We start from the raw sequence: 23,023 nt of genomic DNA on the forward strand, positions 1-23,023 counted from the left end.
GCAAGGAGCCATCACAGGAGAGGGGGCATCTGACTGGGTCCTGGCAGGTCAATAGGAGGTTTCCAGAGGAAAGAAAGGGAGGAAGCCACCCCAGGGAGAAAACCGAGGTTTCATTGGCTCATTTGTAAGTTCTGGATGCTAATAACACCACGATGCCTGCCTTGCATTGGGGTGAGAGGCTAAAACAAGGCCAGGATGCCTGGGCAGTGGCTTCGCAGTCCCTAGACTTCAAGCTAAACAGAGAACCTTGTGCCCTACAAGGACCAGTGACCTTCGAGCACTTCTAGCCCTTGAGAGACAGTAACAGACAGACAGACAGGTAGCCCCTGAGAGACAGTAACAGACAGGTTGTAGAACAAAGCCATATGGCAAACTAGGAAGACAGGTTTTTGGAACTCAGGTAGGTGAGGCCCAGAGCCATTGATACGCAGAGACTGAACTCAGCGTCCCAAAGCCCAGGTCTAATCTTACCATTCTCTTCCTCAAAAGCCTTCAGTGGCTCCCCCTGCACACAGGGTAAAGGGCAAACTCTTTGGCCTTAAGAAGTGTCCTTTCTGCCCTTGTTTCCTTCCCAGCCCAGTGGGTCTCTGAGCTCCAGTCCACACTCTGCACTCTGGCTCTACTGAGCTCCACACTGTTCTGCATACTCTCTCCTGTGCTCGTGTTCACCAGGCCATACTAACCACGATGAAGCTGAGTCAGGTCCGCTCGGAATGCCAGGCAGCCGCGCCGAGGGCACTCAGAGTGGAGGAAGCAGTGAGGCTGCAAGCAGGCAGCAGGGTCTCTGCCTCGGCCTCGGCCAAGCCACCCCTGCCGCCCAGCTCCAGCAATGGTAACAGCCCAGTGTGGAGTCAGACAGGGTCAGGGCGCTCCCAGGCAGCTTTCTTGTTTTTTTCCTCTCCTAGCATTTTTTTTAAGATAAAATTGACATATAATATTCTATAAGTTTAAGGTGTTGGTTCATTTATATATTGTAATGATTGCTACCACAGCATTAGCAAATGCCCCCATCATGTCACATGATTATCATTTCTTTTGTGGTGAAAACATTTAATATCCAGTCTCATAACAACTTTGAAGGACATAATACATAATTGACTCTAACCACTATGCAGCGCATTAGCTCTCTAGGACTTACTCATCCTCTAACTGCACATTTTTACCCTTTGACCGACATCTCCCCAGTTTCTTTGCCACCTGCCACCCCAGGCCCTGGTAACACCATTGTACTCTCTGATTCTGTAAGTTGAGCTTTTTTAGATTCCACATGTAAGTGATATCATACTTTCTTTGTCTTTCTCTCTCTGACTTATCTCACTTAGCAGAGTGCCCCCAAGGTCCATCCACATGGGCAGGATCTCCCTCTTTCTCAGGGCTGAATAATATTCCCTTGTGTTATAGATATCATGTAGGCATAGACGTAGACATAGACATAGATATACTACATCTTCTTTATCTGTTTATCCACTGATGGCTGCTTAGCTTGTTTCCAAATCTTGGCTACTGAGCATAATGCTGCAATAAACATGGAGCACAAATTCCTCCTCAGCAGCCTCTTCTCATTTCCTCTGGATATATACCCAGAAGTGGGATTGCTGCATGATATGGTAGATCTATTTTTCATTTTTAAGTAACTTCTGTACTGTTTTCCATAGTGGCTGCACCAATTGACATTCCTACCAACATCGCACAGGGGTTCCCTTTTCTCCACATGCTGACCAACACTCCATGCCAGCTTTCTTAAGAAAGCCCCTGAACCAGTCTGGCCTCAGCTTCCCACTCCAGCAAAATGAGAACGGTATGAATGTCTGTCTCACTGAGTTACTGTGAAGAGTAAATGAAACATGGAAAAACACCATAAGCTACAAAGTGCTTTGGAAAAGCCATGTCTTATTAAATCAGGCCTCAGAACTTGATCCTTTCTTCCAATCTCCCAAAGCCTGAGTCTGGAGCCAGGATGCCTGGGTTCAGATCCTAGCTCCATTTACCCACTGGGCGACACTGCACAAGTTACTTTCATAACCCTGGGCCTCCGTTTCCTCCTAAGTAAAATGGAAACAATAATAGTCCCTACCTCATAAAGTTGTTATGAGGGTTATGAGAGCTAATAGTATAAGCCATTTAGAACCGCGTCAGGTACATATACACCTGTTAAGTGTTAAATACAATTTTTATTTTCATAAGCCCTGCTAGTGCGAGGTCCAGAATGAAGCTATGAACAGTTCTTGAGCAGCCCAGGAGGGGGCACCCTTGTTGTTCAATCACATGGAATGGGCTCTGGGTCAGTTTAACAGCTGCTTACCCTAGATTACACTTGGAAATCTTAAAAGGTTACTTTAGTTCCTTCCCAGAATCAGGGATGCATTTGGACTGTATCCCATGAATCTTCCATGGAAACCCTCAGTCAGAACTCACAGGGTTTTTCTTCTAACCCAATGAAAATAACCAAAACTAACATTAGGAGCAGCCACGTTCGGAACAGCCATGAGCACCTTTTGCCCTGAGCCAGCAAGTACTGGACTGTCCAGGTGCCCAGAGGTGAGCACCAGGCCAAGTCACCTGCTGCTTCTCCCCTGGGCCATGTTCTGGCCCACAGGGACCCCCCATGGGCCTCACCCACTGCACTGCAAGGGCCTGTACCACACACAGAACAACGTGGGACTGTGGCCATTCCCCTTCTAAGGCAGGTTCCAGGGCTCCTTCTGCATCTGCTAAAGGGAGAATTAGCTTCCATCTCACAAAAATACCAAAAAGAAAACTGAGCATGAGCACACAGAGGACTGCAGAAGAAAGGCTGAATTTAGTTGTTAAAAAAATGGGACTACCACAAGGAGCTACCACTTCACACCCACTAGGATAACTATGTTTCTAGTTTTAAAAAATAAATGTTGGCAAGGATATGGAGAAATTGGAACCCTCATGCATTGTTGGTGGGTATGTAAAATGGTATAGCTGCTGTGGAAAACGGTATAGTAGTTCCATAAAAAAATAAACTTACCATGTGATCCAGCAAGTCCACATCTAGATATATACATAAAAGGATTGAAAGCAGGCATTCAAACAAGTCTTTGTACACACATTTCACAGCAGCATTATTCACAGTAGCCAAAAGGTGGGAATAACCCAAATGTCCACTAGTTATAAACAGATAAACAAAATGTGGTGTGCTATATATATATACAATGGAATATTATTCAGTCTTAAAAAGGAAGGAAATCATGAGCATGCTACAACATGGATGAATCTTAAAGTCATGCTAAATGAATAAGCCGGGCACAGAAGGACTTGTATGATTCCACTTATATTCCATCTGTTGTACTTAGAGTAATTAAATTCATAGAGCAGAAAGGAGAATGGTATTTGCCAGGAGTAGGAGGCAGGGCAGAATGGAGAGTTAGTGTTTAATGGGCGCAGAGTCACGGTTTGGGAAGATGCAAAAGTGCTGGAGATGACGGTGGTGATGGTTGCTCAACAATGTAGTGTATTCAGTGCCACTGAACTGCACGCTGAAAACGGTCAAATGGGTAAACTTTAAATGTGTATTTTACCATAGCTTTTTTTTTTTTAAGGACATTCTGACATTCTGGCTTGGTGAGCACTGAGCTGAAAATCAAACAGCCAGAGCAGAGGTGGTGGCACCATTAGCTAGCCGTGCAACCAGCTGTGTTCCCCTCCAGCCCTCGGTTCTCTCACCTGCAGGTCAGGGGGAAAGGCCTCTTCCAGCTCTGCTCTCCTCTCCAGGGATGCACCCATGTCCCCAGAACTGAGACACCACTCTCCAGGACCACCCCGCCTGGAACCCTCCTGCTCAATAAGAAACTGGGAAGCCTGTCATTTTTGGAGTCCACCCTCACCCAGAGCAGACCTGGGAATTCTAGCTGCCACAGGCTTGAGGGTGGGGAGCGAGCTGGGCATCTGCTTGGCTTTGCTTCTAACTCTCTGTCTAGCCTGGGACAAGTTTTCATCTCTCTGCATTGTAGTTTTCAGTCCATGGAAAATAGAGACAGTACCAGCCTTTGTCAAGGGCTGCCCAAACCACCAGGCTTTCTGGGGTCAGGTCCTTATCCGTGCTCAAGGCTCCAGCTCGGCTATCTAACACTATAAAGAAATGACAGAAGTTGGTTTTCCTCTTGGCAGAATCTCTGTGAACAGTTACACAGCTCCAGAAATACCACCTAGCTAGTCATTGCGAGAGGCAGGGTTTTTAATGCTTTAAATAACACATAGGGACAGAGTATGCACATTTATTCAGCACATGTGTTTAGTGTGCCAGCTCTGTGCTGTGCAGGACCAAGCCATGCCTTGCACAGCTACAGGGGGTGTGGTCTCCACGTGATCATCATAGATGTGGCAGATGTTGTAACAATCTTCTGCAGATGGCAGTGCAGCATCTTGAGGAATGGGTGCCTTTTTCTCATTTTCATAAGGTCACTCTGTTAGCTGACAGTCAGGCTAGTGCTGGGGGTTGTGGAGACAGTAATGAGCAAGACAGCCTCTGCCCTCAGACAGCTCACTGTCAAGGAGGGAGGACATGGCAGCAAATAGTAATGGAGCAGTGGTGGGGTGTGCACACAGTGCCAGGGGGCCCCAGGGGAGGGGCACCTAATCCAGGCAGAGAAAGCTCCTGGGGGAGGACATCTAAGCTGATGCCTGGTGGACACATGGGATTCAACTAGGAGAGGCCAAGGACAGGGTATTTGAGGTAGAGGAAGTTCAGGGGCAGAGACCCAGAGGCTAGCGAAGCTTGGGCAACCCTCTGGGAGTGGGTCAGCATGGCTGGAGGGACACTCTCACAGGGAGAGGGCTAGAGGTTGACGATGCAGAAACAGAAGCAGCCAATAAATATGGGCTAATGCTTTACCAAAGGGTGATTGGAAGCCACTGAAAGATTTTAAGCAGGAGAGTGGTGTGCTGTTTGCATTTTGCAGATAGGTTTGGCTACAGTGTGGGGTACAAATGTGACAGCAACAAGAACAAAGACTTAGAAGACAGAAATCTAGGTAAAGAACAATGGGAGTCAAAGTTATGACAGTGCCAGGACCATGGAGAGGAGAGGTATAAAATTAAAAGAATGTTAAGGAGGTAGAATCCTTACAACTTGGCCAGTTTAGGGATTGGTAGTGACCAAAAAGGAGACCAGAATGTTAGCTAAGTTTCTGCCTTTGACAGCCAGGTAATGAAGCAGACTGGGGAACATGAGGGAACTGAGTTTTGGACATGTTGAGGCAGATGTGCCTGTAGGAGTCCGGAGGGCATCAGGTTCAGGAAGATCATTCGTTGCTTCATGAGACCCTCTCTAAAGAACTTGCCCATGGTTCCCTGGGCCCTCTCTCCACTCTGCCCAGACAGAAAAGACTCAGTGTTTTCTAGAATTCAGATGATCCAGGTACATCCTACAGAGAAACCGAAAGCTTCAAAGCAGTATCAATTTGTACTAACCCCTTGGGTAGATGATATAATTTCCTGGAAAATAACAGAATAATCATATATATATATCTGCTCCATTTTCTGCCCGATGTGACCTTGTGACCTTGGGCAACTTGAACTATACATCTATGCTGTATTTCCTCATCTCTAGAAGAGGGGCTCCAGGGAGTTGCTTTGAGATGTAAACGAGATAGTACATAGATGGAGTTTGGATGTTGCTGGCACATGGTAGAGGTTCACTAAATATTATCTATTGTTCTTGCCTTTGTTGTGTTTGCTGTGAGACAATGGGGCTGGAACACCACCTTTAGAAAGGGTCCATCCTGTTAAGGCACAGAGGTATGAGAGACAGGGAAGTGGTATAGGGATAGGGGCTGGATGGAATCAGGTGCACTTGCCAGGGAAATGGGAAAAATGAAAGTGAAAAGAGGAGGTGTCCTGAGCCCTGGGCAAGGGGAGCAGGTGGTCCAGATACTGGAGTATATGCACACAGGCTTCTGATGACTCAGCCTGCAGGAGCAGCCATCACTGCAACAGTGGGTGGGTTTGGCACCCAGACCGTGATCCCTGAGAGATGAGCCTCAAAGTGAGGTTGGCCCACAGCTAAACCTAGGCCGGCCTTAAAGGAAGGGGCTTTCTCTTGAGCAGGACCCCAAGGCTTCTGAGGTCATCCTTGTCCTGCCAGCAATTCTTAAGGCTGCCAACAGTGACCCCTTGTGGCCAACAGGAACAACACCAGTGATTCCTTGAGACCAGAGCTCCCCATGCCAGTGTGAACCTCACTTTGACTCCACTTTGGGACAACATAAAGTCCCAGGGATTCTTGAGCAACTCAAGAGGAGAGAGAACCCCTAAGCAGGATATGAATCAGACGTGGGGAGTCAGGATGGCATTATCCTGGGTTGTAAAATCAAAATTATGTGGCACCCGCAGTTTGAGGAGCAGTTCAAACTGGTTATGTCCAAAGAAAGGCCGCACATTTTCCATCCCGTCAGTGGACAGAAAGGGCCCTTCTGTGTTATCCGTGACCTTTCCCTCCAGCTCCAGACTCCATCTCCAGACCACACCACATCTCCACAAGCCTCTTGAGGTTCCACCTGCCTCAAGCACACAGCATTTCAGAACCCCTTACACTAAACCCAGACTCCAGAGCACACTCCATGCTAGGACTGCAGAGAATGGAATCAACACAACTGAACCCCGTCCTGAGTGTGAGCTCACATTTTCTCACAGCTCTGACAACAACCCAGCAGGGGGTAAGACCACTGGAGGTTGTGGGCTAGGGGCCACAGTCAGAATCACACAGTTCAAGGAGGGAGGGAAGAGGTTAACAATAATATAGTCCCAAGTTTTGTACAAAATGTCATTTATCACGTCATGCTGGCTTCTCTCTAAATCTCTGGACAACTAGATGTTACCTAACGCCACACTCCTACAAGTTCACAGTTGAGAAATAATTAAATGAATTTTTGCCTGATACATGCAGAGCTTCCCAGAAGCCAGAGCCTGGTCTGCTGTTTGAACTGAATAACTAACTCTGTATTCAAGAATACTAAAGGGAACAATTCCCTTTTTTTTCTAACTTGGAGAATTTAATTTAGGTGTTTTATCAAAAACTGCTGCTCCCAGTAGATTAATGGCCCAGTGTATCTTTCATATTAAATTAATTGAGTGCAGAATGGCTTTGCTGCATTTGAATGACAGGCTCCAGAGTTCAGCTCATCATTCTTTAAGAAAGCATAAAATGAGGAGCCAAAATCATGAGGCTTGAATTATCACATCTTTTCTCTGTTTTTCAGAGGGTTTGTTTCCATTTTCTGTTGCCACACAGTACATTAATTAGCAGTTGGGCAGCACTAGGACCAAATGATTTCCATTCTCCATCCCTAACAAAACACCAGCCCAGCCCATAACTTTTCATGTCATTCTGTAGCTACAGAAAGAGGAACACTTCCTGAGTGACAGCCCTTTACAATTTAGAAAGCACCTTTGCTCCTTTCCTCTCATTCCACCCTCACAACATGCCTCAACACAACATCATTACCCAAATTTTACAAACTAAGAAACTGAGCAGCTAAGCAAAAACTTGCTTCCGGTCATACTCATAAGTGGCAGAGCCAGGACACGATCCCAGCCAATGCTCCCTCCCCCACTGTAGGAGCCTCATATGACTTCACTTTGTAACTGTTCACTATTTTTTAAATAGAATCTTTGCCCTACCTTCTCTTTTTACCTCTCTCTTCTTCTATTCTGAATTTAAATGAATGAATTATTCTTTAGCTTTTCCCATCTTACCTTTCTAGCCTCACTCTCTTCATTGCTCACCATAAGCCCCAGGCAGCAGCCACATGAAAATGTGCCTGTCAGCTGGATACAATGACCTTGCTCCTGCTCACTACTGTTCCCCCTGTTATGGTGCCCTTCCCTGCCTTCTCTGCCTCCCCACTTTTCCCAAGCCAAATGCCATTTCCTCCACAGGGCCTTTTCAAATGCTCTCTCTACTTGGGTGTCAAAAGATATTCCATGCAAGTAGAAACAAAAAAGAGAGCAAGAGTAGCTAAAGTTATGTCAGACAAAATAGACATTAAGCCAAAAATGGCAACAAGATAAAAGAAGGTCATTATATAATGATAAAGGGGCCAATTCATGAAGAAAATATAACAATCATAAATATATATACCACCTGCTTGCAGATGGCATGATCTCACATACAGAAAACCCTAAAGAGTTCACCAAAAAAATTTTTATAAATAATAAATGGATAAAGTGGAGTTGCAGGATGTAAAATCAAAGCAACTAAATATATAAAGCAAATACTAACAGATCTGAATGGAAAAATAACCAGCAATACAATAATAAAAGGGGATGTCAATACTCCATTTTGAATGGTGGATAGATCATCCAGTCAGAAAAGCAGTAAGGAAATATGGAATATAACTAAGCATTAGACCAAGTGGACCTAACAGACACATACAAGACATTCCATTCAACAGCAATAGAATATACATCCTCCTTAAACACAGAACATCCTCCAGGATATATCATAGGCTAGGCCATAAAATGAGTAAAATAAAAAGAATTTAAGAAGATTGAAATCCTATCAAGTCTCTTTTCTGACCACAATAGCATGAAACTAGAAATAAGAAGAAGAAAATTATAATTCACAAACATATGGATATTAAACAGCACACTACTGAACAACCAATAGGTCAAAGAAATGAAAATGAGATGAATGAAATGGAAGCACACTATACCAAAACTTATGGATGCAGTAAAAGCTGTCCTAAGAAGGAACTTTATAACAATAATTCCTACATAAAGAAAAAAAAATCTCAAATAACCTAACTTTACACTTCAAAGAAATAGAATAACAAAAAATAAGCCCAAAGTTAGCAGAAGGAAGAAAATATCAAAGATCAGAGCAGAAATAAATGAAATAGAGACTAGAAAAACAATAGAAAAGATCAACAAAACTAAGAGGTTGTTTCTGGAAAAGATGAACTAAACTGACAAACCACCAACCTGACTAAAAGAGAGAAAACACAAATAAACTCAGAAATTAAAGAGACATTGCAACTGATACCACACACACAAAAAAAAACTAAGGATCATAAGAAACTACTATAAACAATTATATATCAACAAATTAGGTGAACTAGAAGAAATGGATAATTTTCTAGAAATGTACAACTTACCAAGACTGAATCATGAAGAAACAGAGAATTTGAACAAAGCAATCACTAATAAGGAGATTAAACCAGCAATGGACCTACTTCACTAGTGAATTCCAGTGAACATTTAAAGAATTAATACCAATCCGTCTTAAACTCTTCCAAAAAGTTAAGGAGGAAGGAACGCTTCCAAACTCACTTTAGGAGACCAAGATTATCTTCATAGGAAAGCCAGATAGACAAGAAACTATAAGCCAATATCCATGATAAACATAAATGCAAAACCTCAACAAAATATTAGCAAACCAAAGTCAACAGTACATTAAAAGTATAGTATACCATGATCAAGTGGAATTTATTCCTGGGATGCAAAGATGGCTCAACAGAGGTTCAACAAATCAATAAATGTGATACACCGCATTAACAAAATGAAGAATAAAAATCATGATCATCTCACTAGATGGAGAAAAAGCACTGGACAAAGCTCAAAATCATTTTATGATCAAAAACTCTCAACAAATTAGATATACAAGAATGTACCACAACATAATAAAAGCCATATTTGATAAGCCCACAGGTAATATCATACTCAATGGTGAAAGGTTTAAAGTTTTTGCTCAAAATAAAGAGCAAGACAAGAATGCCCATTCTCTCCATTTTCATTCAACATAATACTGGAAGTCCTGCCTAGAATAATTAGACAAGAATAAAAAAGGCATCCAAATCAGAAAGGTAGATATAAAATTGTCTCTGTTTGCAGGTGGCATGATCTTACACATAGAAAACCCTAAAGACTTCACAAAAAAAATTTAGAACTAATAAAAGAAAAGAGTTACAGGATACAAAATCAGTACCTAACTTCTCAGCACCCCGACACTCTCAGGCCTTATAGCCACCCTGTACATCTCCCACATCCTAAGTACACCACATTTCTTTGTCACCATGCCTTTATACATGCCCAGGCCTCCATCTAGAGCACCTATGCCTCTGCCACACTTACTCCTGTACCACCATCAAGCTTCACTTTATAATGCTGTGTCTAGAACTTCACCAGGATAGCTACTTTGTCCTCCAATGGTATATGGTACATTCTCCCTCAGAGCCCTTAGCCTGTGTTTATCTCCTGCCTGGCCCATGAGTTCCTCCAAGATGAGCTCCATAATCCCTCACCCTTGGATCCCCAGAACTTATCACGGAGCCAGGAGATCGTTGGTAACTTAGTAAATGTAGGGTTTCATTTTAGCGTAAGGAAACTCCCCTACAGGCATGCACACTCCTGAAGGAGGAAGCCCTTACCCTCTGGCTCCTTAGCAGGACCATGCCAGTGGGTGGTCCTGGGTAAAGTCTTCTGGGCAGAGTAAGTGAGCTGGGAATGATGCCCAGAAAATAGACAAGTCGGGGGAGCGCAGGTGAGGAAGGCTGCCTGGAGGCCCGTCCCTGACAAACAAGCTTTACTCACGCTGCTCTTCCCACTCGCGTTCCTCCTTCTCGCTGGCTTGGCTCTGCAGCTGGGCCTGCTTCAGGCTCCAGTAGAGTTCCTTCGCCCTCTGCTCTTCCTGGAGGCGAATCTGCTCTTCTCCCTGCTTCCTCTCTTCTGCCTCTTTCCTCTAAAATATCAGGGGACAGCATGACATTAGGTGACAGTGACACTTCATGAGGGAGGAGAAAGCCTCTGTGGTTCTGCAGCAAGGCAGGGCTGAGCCGTCACAGGGTGGGGTGCGGTGGGCCACTCCAGGCTGGTCTCTACCCACAGGAATGGCAACAGTTACACCTGCTCAAGGCTGCTGCAAGGGTCAAATGGGTTTACACACACGGAACAATGTGTAGGCTCTAAAACTTCCTGCAAAGGTAAGAGGAGGGTGGGCCCTCCTTGGCCACACTTCCATTCTGGGCATAGGGCTGTCTGGTCATCCTGGAGGCCAATTAAGCATGATCTCATCTTAACCTATCTCCAGATAAGATACTTCAAAGAGAGAGCAGGTTTGGGGGCTCCAGATCTCCAGTTATTATCCCACTTTTAAGCTCCAGAAAGGTTCTGTACCTGTGTGTATGTTTGGGAATGGGTATTTTCCTCTACCTTTGTTTACATCAGGATAACATGTGTATGTCAAACATGCAATATATGCCATAGGCTTGTTATAAAAACAGCAGTTCTCCAAACCACTTCACTCCAACTTGCCCCACCCCTGCCCAGTGCCCAGAAGCCACCATTCTCAATCATTTTAGCTGTCCTTCTACGCACTTACGTCTGTGTCTGAATAATGCTGCTAATTCTTGACTTACCAATTCTACAAATGAACTACTGCCTTAGTTTTGTAATACATGGTATATAGTACCTTTATTTTCCACACAGGCACACATCCATAATTTTCCTCTCCTCACAGTAAATTTAGATCACAATATGTGGGAAATCAATAATCAGTGTAAGTACAGTTCACTGCAAAGCCTAATAGGTGCTGTTTTCACCAATTCCAAGATGTGCATTTTTTAACTTTCTAACAAAATCTCTGAAATGTGTGTGTGTCTCAATTTACAAGTTGCCCCTTTGTAGGCAATGGTTGTTTCTTCCTTCTTAAAATAAGGATACACTTTACAATCACCCAATGGTGCTTTAAACTCAGTAAAATATGGTAGTACAATAGCTTTCTATTTCAAATAATTTTTTTTGTCTTTTCCTGAGTTAATAATCACTTTATCTTGAAGTTGGATATTGAATTTTCCCAAACCTTCCTGAGATCTGTAGTAAACCTTTCTCTGTGTTTAACCAACTGGGTTTTTATTGTAACAGATAATATAGCACATATCTTTTCCCAAGGGATGCCCCTGTCCCCAGAAGCCATCTTTCCTTCTTCTCCCATCTCAACTGACCACTGTCCAGGTCTCCTGTACATCCATCCACCCAAGGCTCACCTCTTAGCCTTTCCTGAGAGTAAAGCCCTTATTTCTTTGTTCCATGTTTTACTGTTTGAGCACTTCCTCCTCCTTGGGCAGCAACATGATTTACAGGACTTCTCAGGTGAGCAAGCACAGGAAGACACTTTCTGAGTCTCGTCTGAAAACATTTTTATGTTACTTTCACATATAACTGCTATTGCGGTTGAACACAATTTGATTAAAAGTCATTTTCCTGCAGAATTTGGAAGACTCTACCTCCTTGTCTTCTGGCAACCAGTACTGCCACTCAGAGTCTCATTTTTCTGCATAAGGCACACATTTTTCTCTTACCAACCACTGATATTCTGAACTTTTAAAAAATGTATTGTTGTAGATTTCCTCTCATCGATCGTTTAGGCTCTCAGTCCTCTTGACCTGGAGTCTCAAGTCTTCCCGGTCTAATATCTCTTGGCTTAGGATTTCTTTGATAATTTTGTCTCTCATTTCTCTCTCTTCTCTCCAGAACTCCTATTTTTCAAATGTTGGACTTCCACATGCCTTATTATTTCTCTCTTATTTTCCTTCTCTCATCTTTTTTGTTCTACTTCCTGGCTGATCTTGCTGACTTTCTTTTCCAAATTTTCTATTCAATGTTTTATTTCAGCTATTGCATTTGTAACAGCCAAGCCCTGTTTCTCATTTTCGATTGTTCCTTTTGGCTTCATGTCACCCCATCCTGTTTCATGAATAGAACGGCTCATCTCTCACCCCGTCCTGTTTCATGAATGGAATAGCTTATCTTAGAGCATTTTAGAGCTTCTTCTCACCTTCTCACCCACATTTGGATTTAGGTCTATTTCCTCTATTTTTTCTTTCTTTTTGATTTCTTTAAAGTTTGTTTTATTTGGTGCCTGTCATTTGTGCTGGAGGCATTCCCCAGATGTCTGATGGTCCCTGACTGTTCATATTCAGTAGAGAAAGTGTCTGAGTGAGAGACTCAGAGTGTGAAGACAGGGCTTCCTTGAGAGATGGGCTTTGTTCTAGGATGACTAGATGAGAAACTAGCCATTTCATGAGGAAATCTCAGGTGTAAGTAGCTAGAGGTCCTTTCTTATTATTATTCTGTGTCTTCTCCTCTCTCCTACCAGAGTGCTATCTGACCACCAGCATCCCAGGAGTCCACAAGGGAGGCTAGCTCCAGGCCCAAGCAAGCAGGGCCCCATGTTTCATGGGAACACCATGCTTTGAAGTGCTTTCTTTGCAAATTTCTCCTTCAAGTTCCTCCAAGAACTGCCAGAAAGAGTCCCCAGGACTGGCAGGGGTAGTGGTGTCACCCAGGAAGGTGTCCAAGGCCAGCCCAGGTCCCACAGGAGCCCCACCTCCCTGCTTCTCCCCTTCAGGGTGTTCTCTGACCCTCTCCTCTGAACCCTGCTGGCCAACACAATGCTTTTATTTTAGAATTGCATGACATTGCCTCACCAGAATAGAGTTAACAGGCTGATTTTATGTGGCTCAAACTGTTAATCCATTATAGACAAAGACACCATACACAAAAACAATTTGCTGGCCTGTGCATCCCACAGGACCCTGGTGGCAGGTCCCACTGTACAGAGTTCAGACATTTACTTAATCCTCCTGTTCCCATCTGCCCATCACCTGTTCTCTCCACTCCGCATGATCCACTGAGCTCTGAACCCTTCCTTTTTAACTCCCTCTCCTTCTGGTCAGAGAGGGAATATAGTAGCCCGGAGTCTCAGCTCCATGCTTCACTGTCTCAGGGGCCTCCAAGTCCTGAACCTGAACCTGAGCCAGCTCACTGCCATCACCCCTCTTTCTGCAGGTGCCATGCTGAACTCCTCACCCCTCTCCCTATTTTCCAGCTACCACACTTTTGTGGACATTTTCTCATGTGTTCTTCCCTCTTCTCATTTTCTCTCTTTTCAGTCCTTCACTACTATTTTAATGGATCAACAGGGGGAAAAGGACATAACTGAGTTTTTAATCCCTCATTTTGAAAAAAGACAAGGTTTTAGTTTCTTCTCAAATGGCATATATTGAGGACTTCTCTCCAATTCAAGGAGCAATTCCTAATTCCAAAGAATAGACAAACTCTAAGTTCCTAATGACCCACTTTCTCAGAGCTGGGAATTAAATGCTAAAGAAGTTAAGTGACTTCATCTAGTCATTCGCCAAATATTTACTGAGTATCTAGGAGCTCAGGTCTTTGCAGGCATGGGGAATAAGGCTGTGAGCAAAACAGGTACAGGCCCATTCTCTCCAAGCCTGCCTTCTGGTGGGGGAGAAACGTTAACCAAATGAAAATCAAGAAAGGTCAGAAAGTAATAAACAGGGCATGGAGAATTAAAACAAGGTAAGTGACAGAGAGAATCTAGAAGGCCACTTTGGGCATGTGACCAGAAGTCCTCTCTGAAGGGGTAATGAGACCTGATGCCTGAACAGCAAGAAGGGGGCCAATAAGTGAGTATCAGGGAGAAGAAAACTCCAGGCAGAGAGAGAGGGGGAACCACCAGCCCAGTGGCCCTCATGCTGCAAATGGACTTGACATGTTTGAGTATAGAATTATCCCCTGTGGCTGGAGGAAAAAAGTCAGAATTGTATTTTTGATAAGTTTGAGATGCCATCCAACATCCAAGAGGCCTGTCTTTGCAAAGGGATGCATGGCCTGCAGCTTAAGGGCGAGTTCAGGCTGGAGATACTGACAGAGAAGTCATCTGCATAGATGATGTTTCTCAGCCATGACATAATGCCATCCCTGAAAGAAAGAATGTAGGTGAAAAGAAGACCACCAGAGCATCTGGGAACACTTTCAGGAGAAAGAGGTGGAGCCAGAAAAGGAGACTGAGAAAGCCAAGGGGTCAGAGAAAAACCCAGAAGGGGTGATGTCTGCTGGGGGAGCCAAGAGAAGGGAACACTTCAAGTAAAGGGGAATGGTAAACTGAGCTGTGGGCTGCTGAGACACCGCAAAGATAAGGAGAGAAGCCATGAGGGACTGCCGACGTGGCCATGGGACATGAGGGGAGCGCCCCGGGGGTGGAGGGATGTGCGGGAGGCAGTGGAAATGACTGCAGACGGAACATGTCAAGACACTCCCTGTGAAAAGGAGAACAGAGACAGGGACAGCTGGAGGGGAAGTTGGGTTAAGATTGATTGGTTTTAAGAAAGGAAATTCTAGAGCAGAGTTAATGACTGATGCCATACTGAACTCAAAGCCTGTCTGAGCAGAATAAGCTGAGAGTTCCCTGAAAGCTGTAGCTCACCCTCATCAGTCACTAGCATCTCAGCAGAGCAAAAACCACTCCCTACCCTGTCACCACACTCCACATTTTATGCGGTGGGTTTCCCACTCTTCTTCCAGGGCTCCGTGATCTCTGACTGCGTTCATTACCAGTCACTCAACACACATAGCACCAACGAAGCCAGTTTCCACCCAGCTCCTTCACAGCTGTCACTTATAAGGATCCCAGTTATACTGAATGAGGGCCCACCCAAAAGACCTCATTTTAATTCAATTGCCTCTTTAAAGACCTTAACTTCAAATATGCTCACGTTCTGAGATACTGAAGGCTAGGTGTTCCTCATATGAATTTTAGGGGGCCACAATTTAGCCCATGCCAGACACTGCACCCCAGAAAAGGGTCATTTCTGACACTTAGCTTAAAGTCCTTCTTGTTCAGCCACGTTGTGGCAAATGGCAGGGTCTCCTTCTTTGCGAGGACTGAATAATATTCCACTGTGTATACAAACACCACATTTTTAAAAGTTCATTCATCAATGGGAAGACATATAACTTATGTTTGGTGAAAGGGTACTAAGTTTCAGTTATCAGAATGAAAAAATGCTGGACATCTAAGGTACAGCATAGTTAATAATACACTGTATACTTGAGATTTGCTAAGAAAGTAGATCTTCAGTGTTCTCACCACAAAAAAGATAATTAGGTAAGGATGTGAATTTGTTAATTAGCTTGATTGATTAATCATCCACAATGTATAGGGATATCAAAACATTGTACACCAATATATACAATTTTTGTCTGTTATACTTCAGTAAGGTTGAGGGGTGGTTATCCCTGAATAAATAAATGACAGTGCAACGTCCACTCGGTCCTCTTCATCTAAGAGTGAACCACAGCCAAGGAGCCAGAAACTGCAGCAGCGTCTATCTCAAAGGAATCAACTCTTCTTCTGTCAAGCCCCAACTGGCCACTTACTGCAACAAAGACAAGCTCTTCATGTGGATGGGAACGGCAAAGGAGAACTACGAATAAAGAGCATTGCATCTTTCCTTCAGTGCTCTTGCTAAAATGACTCAGCCCTCACAGCTAAAATTGCCTAAAAACTCTCATTGTCCTTGCTACCATCACAATTCTTTGACCCATCTGTGATCGCTGAAGAAAAGTACATCTTTCTTAAGTTAAGCAGCTGAAGGCCAAGGCAGCCAAAAGGCAAATAAGCAAACACTCACCATCTGCCTGAGCAATCGACTGTCTTTTTCTGGCAAGACCCAAGCCCCGTGAGCTGTCCAGCTTATTCAGCCCCCTTCTCCTGATAACCATGGGTAACAGCACACAGCAGGAGCTCACAGAGACCCGGGTCCACCTCACCCCAGCAGAAGATACCACCGAAGCAGATGCTTTCACTGGAAGGCACAGTTGTTTGAGTTGTCAGTCTGGCCGCAGTAACACCACTGTGCTTTTTGAGAGGAAGCCCTCCAAAAGGCCAGAGCCGCTTGTGTCATTCATGCCTCCTCCTAGCTCCCAGCATGGATCCAAGCAGACAGCAGCTGCTGCATAAAGGGTGGCTTCAGGAGTGAGTGAATCAGTGAACCGATGAAGGGTTATGATGATCGTGAGAGGGAAAGGGGACACCACATCATATGTTCCTGTTGCTGCCTGACTTGTCCAGGAGAAACTCAGAGAGAGTCTACAGTTTTCAAGAGAGAGCTGAGGAGTGGAAAGTTTCCCACCATTTATCATCCTATTGGGAATAAGGCAGGGATCATTTTTACAGTTCTAGAGGATGTCATTATGTGGCTAAAATGAACTCCAACCTAATGGGAGAGAAAAACAGAGACTGGCCTTGAATAGAAAATGGAGAAAATTTAAAGGACAGTTTAACTGTTATCAACTGTGTCTGTTCCTTGCCAGGAGAACTGGGAGGAAGTAAAACTGGGAAGGAGGTGGGCACAGGAGGGAGATGTGGAAGTGGAGAAGGAAGTCACCTTAGAGAAAGGTCACCAGAGGGAGAGAGAAGGATCCTTGCTGTCCATGTTCTGGGGTCTTCAGTAGAGGAAGAAGCATCCAGGTAGCCTGATGAGTTAAGAAGGCAGGAAAAAAAGATGCAAATTTTATCTGGCCTCATGATCTCCTTTTTTTCGAAAGGAACATTTTTATATGTACGTAAATTGCTATCAAACGGTGCCAGCCACAACAGAATGGTTTTTAAAAAACAGGTTTCTAGCTGTCTGCTGCTTCTATTTTTAAGTTCCCTTGTTAACCCTACACAAGATTCTGGGATTTATTTTTTACCCTTTTCTAAAAGGAATTTTTCACTGTCATCTTTCCTATGATCCTCAGCACAGCAGCCCCAAGAGAGCCCAGCCAGCCCACCACCACCACCAGGCTCCTGGTCCACGTTCTCCCCCACCGCCGCCAGCCCTCACCCCACCTTCCTTTTCTGGGTAGCAAAAAAAACCTCAGGCCAGCCAGTCCAAGCTCATTCTCTCCCCTCCAGTCTGCTCCTCCTTCCCAGTTCTCCATGGCAAAGGTGGTGCCATCTACCCATTCCCCAGCCTGGGGCTCAGACACCCTTGCCCTTTACCTTCTCTCATCCCGACACCTAACTGATGCCGAGCCTTGTTGTTTCGTCGCCACTGTTTCTCTATGTCCATCCCCTTGTATCTCTATAGTCACAGACTCATTCTTTCCCACTGTGACCTTTGCAAAAATCTGTCTTCTCCCTCCCCAGAAACTTTCATCACTTGAATAACCACCAGTTATCCTCCCAAAGCTGGATCCAACCACATCCCTCAGCATGGAGAGCCTCACGTGTCTGCTTTGCCCACAGAGAACAGTGCACCTGCTCATGGAGCATCTGAGGGCTCCGCCGCCTACCCTTCCAGGCTCCGCCCACGTCTGGCTCCACCCATCATGTGCTTTCATCTCCCCGCCAACAGCAGACCCTTCACCATTCCACATAGCTCTTTTCCATTTCCTGTCCTTGTTCACGCCAAAACTCGTAAAGGTACTCCTTTGACCTCCGTGGGCACCCTGCAGGCGTGGACGGGGCTGATGGCTGCTCACAGAGTTGTCACTCTCTCCCCCCAGCACCTGTTAGCTCTCTGAGAGTAGGGAGTTAATTACTACCACCACCACCCACCCCCAGACAATCTGCACTTAGGTTCTCAGGGGGAAAAAAAGGTATTAAATTAACCAAATGTTCTTGGCACATTTCTGCATGCAAAGCTCACATTATGTTAGAACGTTGGTCAAAAGACACAATAAAAATTATCTAAACCAACCTCTAATCCCGTTAGCAAAGCTGTTTTAGTTATCTATTGCCAAGTGACAAACTACCAGCAAACCTGGTGCCTTAAAATAACAACCGTTTTATTTGCTAGTGATTCTGTAGGTTAATAAGTACAGCATGGCTTGGCTGGACAGCCCTTCTGCTCCACGTGGTTTCAGCCAAGGTCAGTCACCTGACTGGAGCCCTTCACTGACAGAACCAAGAGGGCCTCACTGAGGGCCCGGTGCCTCCATGCTCCTCCACACTCGCTCCTTCTCTGCCTGGCATCCTTGGGTTTCCTTTACAGCATGCCAGTCCGGAAGGGAGGGCTTCTCAAGACGCAGCTTCCAGAAGTGAGCATTGCAAGAAGGGGCAGAAATTGTCGATCTCTATAGCCTGTCTTCAGAATTGCATAGTCATTTCTACTGCATTCTTCAGATCAAAGCTGGAGGAACAGGCCAGAGCGGACTCAGACCCCACCTCTCCAAGGAAGTAGTGGCAAAGAGTTTGCTGCCAGCCATCACTAGTCCACCACAGAAACCTTTTTAGTACCATTACAGCCCACACTTAACCATTTCCTGCAACACATAGCTTTTCACAATACATGGGTAGTTCACTGACAGACAGCTCTGACAGGAAACCTCCCAGCTGCTCAGAAATGTAGACATACCAAATCAGGATTACTAAGTGTATTAAAGTTTAAACATTGACATTTAAAACAAAAACAAAGACATAATTACCATGACCTTCTTTGGAAATAACATCAAAAGCCTGTATTGGGGCCCCTCAACGAACCTGAGGGCCTGGCCAGATGGCCCCAAATAAAGGCTCCACGAACCCAACACACAGAGCCCTGCAATTTATCATCACTCAGTCATCAAGATCATCAACCAAAAGTCTCCTCTGCACCCAATCCTGCTATAATCTCCTTGTGAACTGAGCCCCAGGGCCCCAGCTCCACCGAGCCATGCTCCCATGAGCCTCTGGGACTCAGGCCACCTCTGGTGAAGAGGACAGCCAGAGATTAGAGCATGTGTCTCTCGCTGTTAGAGATCTACAAAGAGTATTGATTTTCCTCCCCAGCAGACTTAAATAATCATATGCAAATCCAACAATATAAACTGAATATTTCTCCATTATAGATTGGATTTTTGATACTATTACAGAGTTGTTCATTTTAACAGGTGTTATAATGGTGACTGTGGCTCTGCACAAAAATGTTCTTATTCATGGGAGACCACACTGAAGTACTTAGGGTTTGATTAGGAGTCAGCAAACTAAGGCTCCCAGGCCTATTTATTTATAGTTATATATTTATTGATCTCCTTATTTAACTTTCCTTGCAGTTACATACATTTTAAGGAGATTCTCTTGACTTTTGTAAGTGAAGCAATATTTACTCTCAAAACATTGCATTTAAAAAGAAATTTCAAACTTCATTAAAGTTGAAAGAAAAATAAAATGAATACAGTGAGAGCCCTATATCACACCATACTCCAAAGTGCAGGGAAACTAAGTGCAAAGAAATAAAAAATCATGGAAGGTATATAAAACAATACAGATTAATATTTTTATAAGCTTATGGTGGCACAGATCTTTCTAGGCATAAAATTAGTAATTTTTCAAAAGACTGAGATAGTTGACCAGTAAAATATTTAATCTTCTGTACATCTAAAACACTATAACCAAAATTAAGAGAAAAACAACAACACTAAGAAAAGTATTTGCAACATAAATAATCTTAAGAGGCCACTATCCTCACTATCTAATCATTATGGGGGGGAAAGGTTTTTAAAAATTTTTAATGGGCAAATTCTATGAATATACAATTCACAAAACACAACTGTTGGGATTCAGCATAATTATTATTTTCTCCTCTTGCTTATATGTGTTTTCTACCCCCAAAACAATGTACTATTTCTGTAGCCAAAAAAAAAATCTCAAATAGGGACCAGGAAAAAAATTTGTTTCAGGCAATCTAATCATCTTATCAGAGGATTATAAACCTCTTTTACCAGCTCCAAACTCTCATAGAATGAGTAGGTATGCAAAGTTATCAACAACTCCCTACCCAGGACCAGAAAATGTACATTTTTCATCTCCTTAAAACCTCTAAAAACCTCAAGTTGGGTGTTGTTATTACCCTACTATTACAAACAAGAAAGTAAAGCCTCAGGCAAGTTCAGCAAGCTTCCCAAGGTCACACAGCAGTATGCAGTAGTGTTGGAACTGATTTCCTGGCTGGTCTGACCACAAACTCAGCACTTTCCAGGCCTCCTTTCAGGACCTTTACTTTAGGAGGCAGAAGGCCTGAGTTCTGGTCCTGGCTCTGTCCTCAACTACACATGGCCTTGTGGCCAAGTCTCTTGTCATATAGCCAAGCCTCTTACCTTGTCTGACCCTCAGCTGCCTCGTCTGTACGAGAAGTGGATTTGCCCAAATGATGCGTCGAATTCCTTCCTGCTCAGACATGCCAGATTTCTGTTCTCACAAAGCATTCAGTACCAACCAATGGCGAAGGACTGGTCCATATGAGAGATGGGCCCCAGTAGCCCAGGAGGTAGGTAGCTGCACACGGATGCCCCACAGCTCACCTTGAATTCCTCATGGATGCGCTCCTCCAGGACTTTGGCTGCCTTGCGGTCCTCCATCTCCACCTTCCACTTCTCCGCGAGGATGCGGGCTTTCTCATTGGCAAGAGCATCCCGGAACTTCTTGGTGATTTCTGCCTCCTTCTGTCTCCTTCCAAGAGAACACCAGCAGGTATAAGCTCCTGTGGGAAACTGAAGGACCATGCAGCAGCAGAACTTCACATAAAAACTACAAGCAATCTTTCTTGATCTATCAGAATGGCAAATAGCTAAGGTTAACAAACCCAATATTGGCAAAGGTGGGGAGAAATAGTCAGTCTCCTGTATAGGAGTGTAAATCAGCAGGATTATTCTGGAAGCCAGGAAAAAGAGACTCAGAAATCCTATTTCTTACTCAAGTGTATAAAGGTAGAAGATGTTCAGCAGATGACTTTTATGACACAGCAAATGGCAAACAGCCTAAATGTCTGTCAGCAGGACTAATAAAATTGGGTTCCTTGTGTAATGGAATATGTATAGTAATCTTAAATAACATTGTGGATCTATATTAATCAATTTATCAAGGTGTGAATAAAAATTTACAAAGTATGTATGTATTGCTTAAATGCTCATTGTGGTTATCGGTGTTGGGTTGTTAACAATTTGACAATTAAAACATTGTCATTAAAAATTGGGAGAAAACTGTTGGACTCAGCTTCATACAAATTTCCAAGTTTGGTGAAAAAATGTTAATATTTATTTATGAAAAAAGTCTGACTGCACATGTCACTGGGGGCTCAGCTGTCCATCTTGTGTGGGAAGGTAGGTAACATGAAGAGGAACAAGTAGATAACAAAGGTGAACCCAAACTGTTACACTGTACTGGGGACAACTCAGTGAAGGAAAAAGCGAAAGCATATCATATATATATTACTCAGTGAGTCCTCAGTGAATCCAAAGTACATCCAGATGGAAAGGGTGTTGCTATGCCCACAGCACAGATGTGAAAACTGAGGCACTAGATCAGCTGGCTACTAACTGGGGGAGCCAGGATTTGAACCAATAAGGTCAACCTGATACATACAGGACTCTGATGCTCTGCTCACTTAACCTTAGCAGCCAGCCAGCTGCCTGGCAGCTACTCCCTCCCACCCACAAGCTACTGTCCTTCAGCTGGAGCCCATCCCAAGGCAACCTGTTGAGGCACCCCCCACACCCATCTGCTCCTCTCACCAGAGCTCCTCAGCCTCCCTCTGTGCCTGCAGCCGCGCCCTCTCTGCAATCAGCTCCTCCGAGATCTCTTCATAGGGCCTGTCGCCAGGGCCCTCTCCCATGATCCAGACCCAGACATCGCCATCCGCCCCCAGGAGCCACTGGATGTGCTTGTCACTCGCTGCCACACAACCGAAGGAGGAACAAGGAAGGAAGAAGAAAAAGGTCTGAATTCTAAAACGTAAGGAAGGGTCTAGGTTGGCTGATGGTGCACAGCCATCACACCCCCTCTGTTCATCATTATCATCTACAGAAAGACTCCAGAGATTCAGCAGCCTGAGTTCTGGTCCACCTGCATCTCTCCCTCCGAGTCTCCCTAGGGTGCCAGCCAGCAGCTAAGCCTGCCTGTCGGAGCTGGTGCCCAAGGCTGGAGCTAGTGCTCAAGGCCAGGTGCCTCTGAGATCAACAGAGAGTGCATCCATGACAGGACAGCACTCCTGAAGGAAGGGACCTTTGTCACTCCCGGACCAAGGCTGTTAGGAGCCAGGGATCCTTCTCCGCACTCTCTCTCCTGTCCACTGGCTGGAAACAAGGAACTGGAGATGGTGGAGGTGCAAGATGAAGCTGCTAGGCCCTGAGCCTCCCTGACCCACGGCAGCCTGTAACATGAGTAAGAAAGAAGTGTTGTACTAAGCTACTGAGATTTCTCAGTTTGCCTACCACAACAGATGGCATTGATTAC

At 44.5% G+C, this 23,023-nt stretch overlaps 1 protein-coding gene across 1 annotated transcript in view; it reads right to left on the minus strand.

Moving 5' to 3' along the window:
- SH2D4B (SH2 domain containing 4B) overlaps positions 1–22,489 on the minus strand; it is a 47,919-nt gene extending 25,430 nt beyond the window's left edge. Inside the window, exons 1-3 of the mRNA XM_057505851.1 lie at positions 22,303–22,489; positions 21,094–21,241; positions 10,558–10,705 (exon numbers count right to left, since the gene is read on the minus strand). Of these exons, the coding sequence (XP_057361834.1) occupies positions 10,558–10,705; positions 21,094–21,241; positions 22,303–22,403 (397 nt within the window). The 5' untranslated portion in view covers positions 22,404–22,489. The remainder of the gene's footprint in view (positions 1–10,557; positions 10,706–21,093; positions 21,242–22,302) is intronic.
- Positions 22,490–23,023: the final 534 nt, after the last annotated feature.

This window comes from Manis pentadactyla, chromosome 8 (assembly GCF_030020395.1).
Source record: "Manis pentadactyla isolate mManPen7 chromosome 8, mManPen7.hap1, whole genome shotgun sequence".
NCBI lineage: Eukaryota > Metazoa > Chordata > Mammalia > Pholidota > Manidae > Manis > Manis pentadactyla.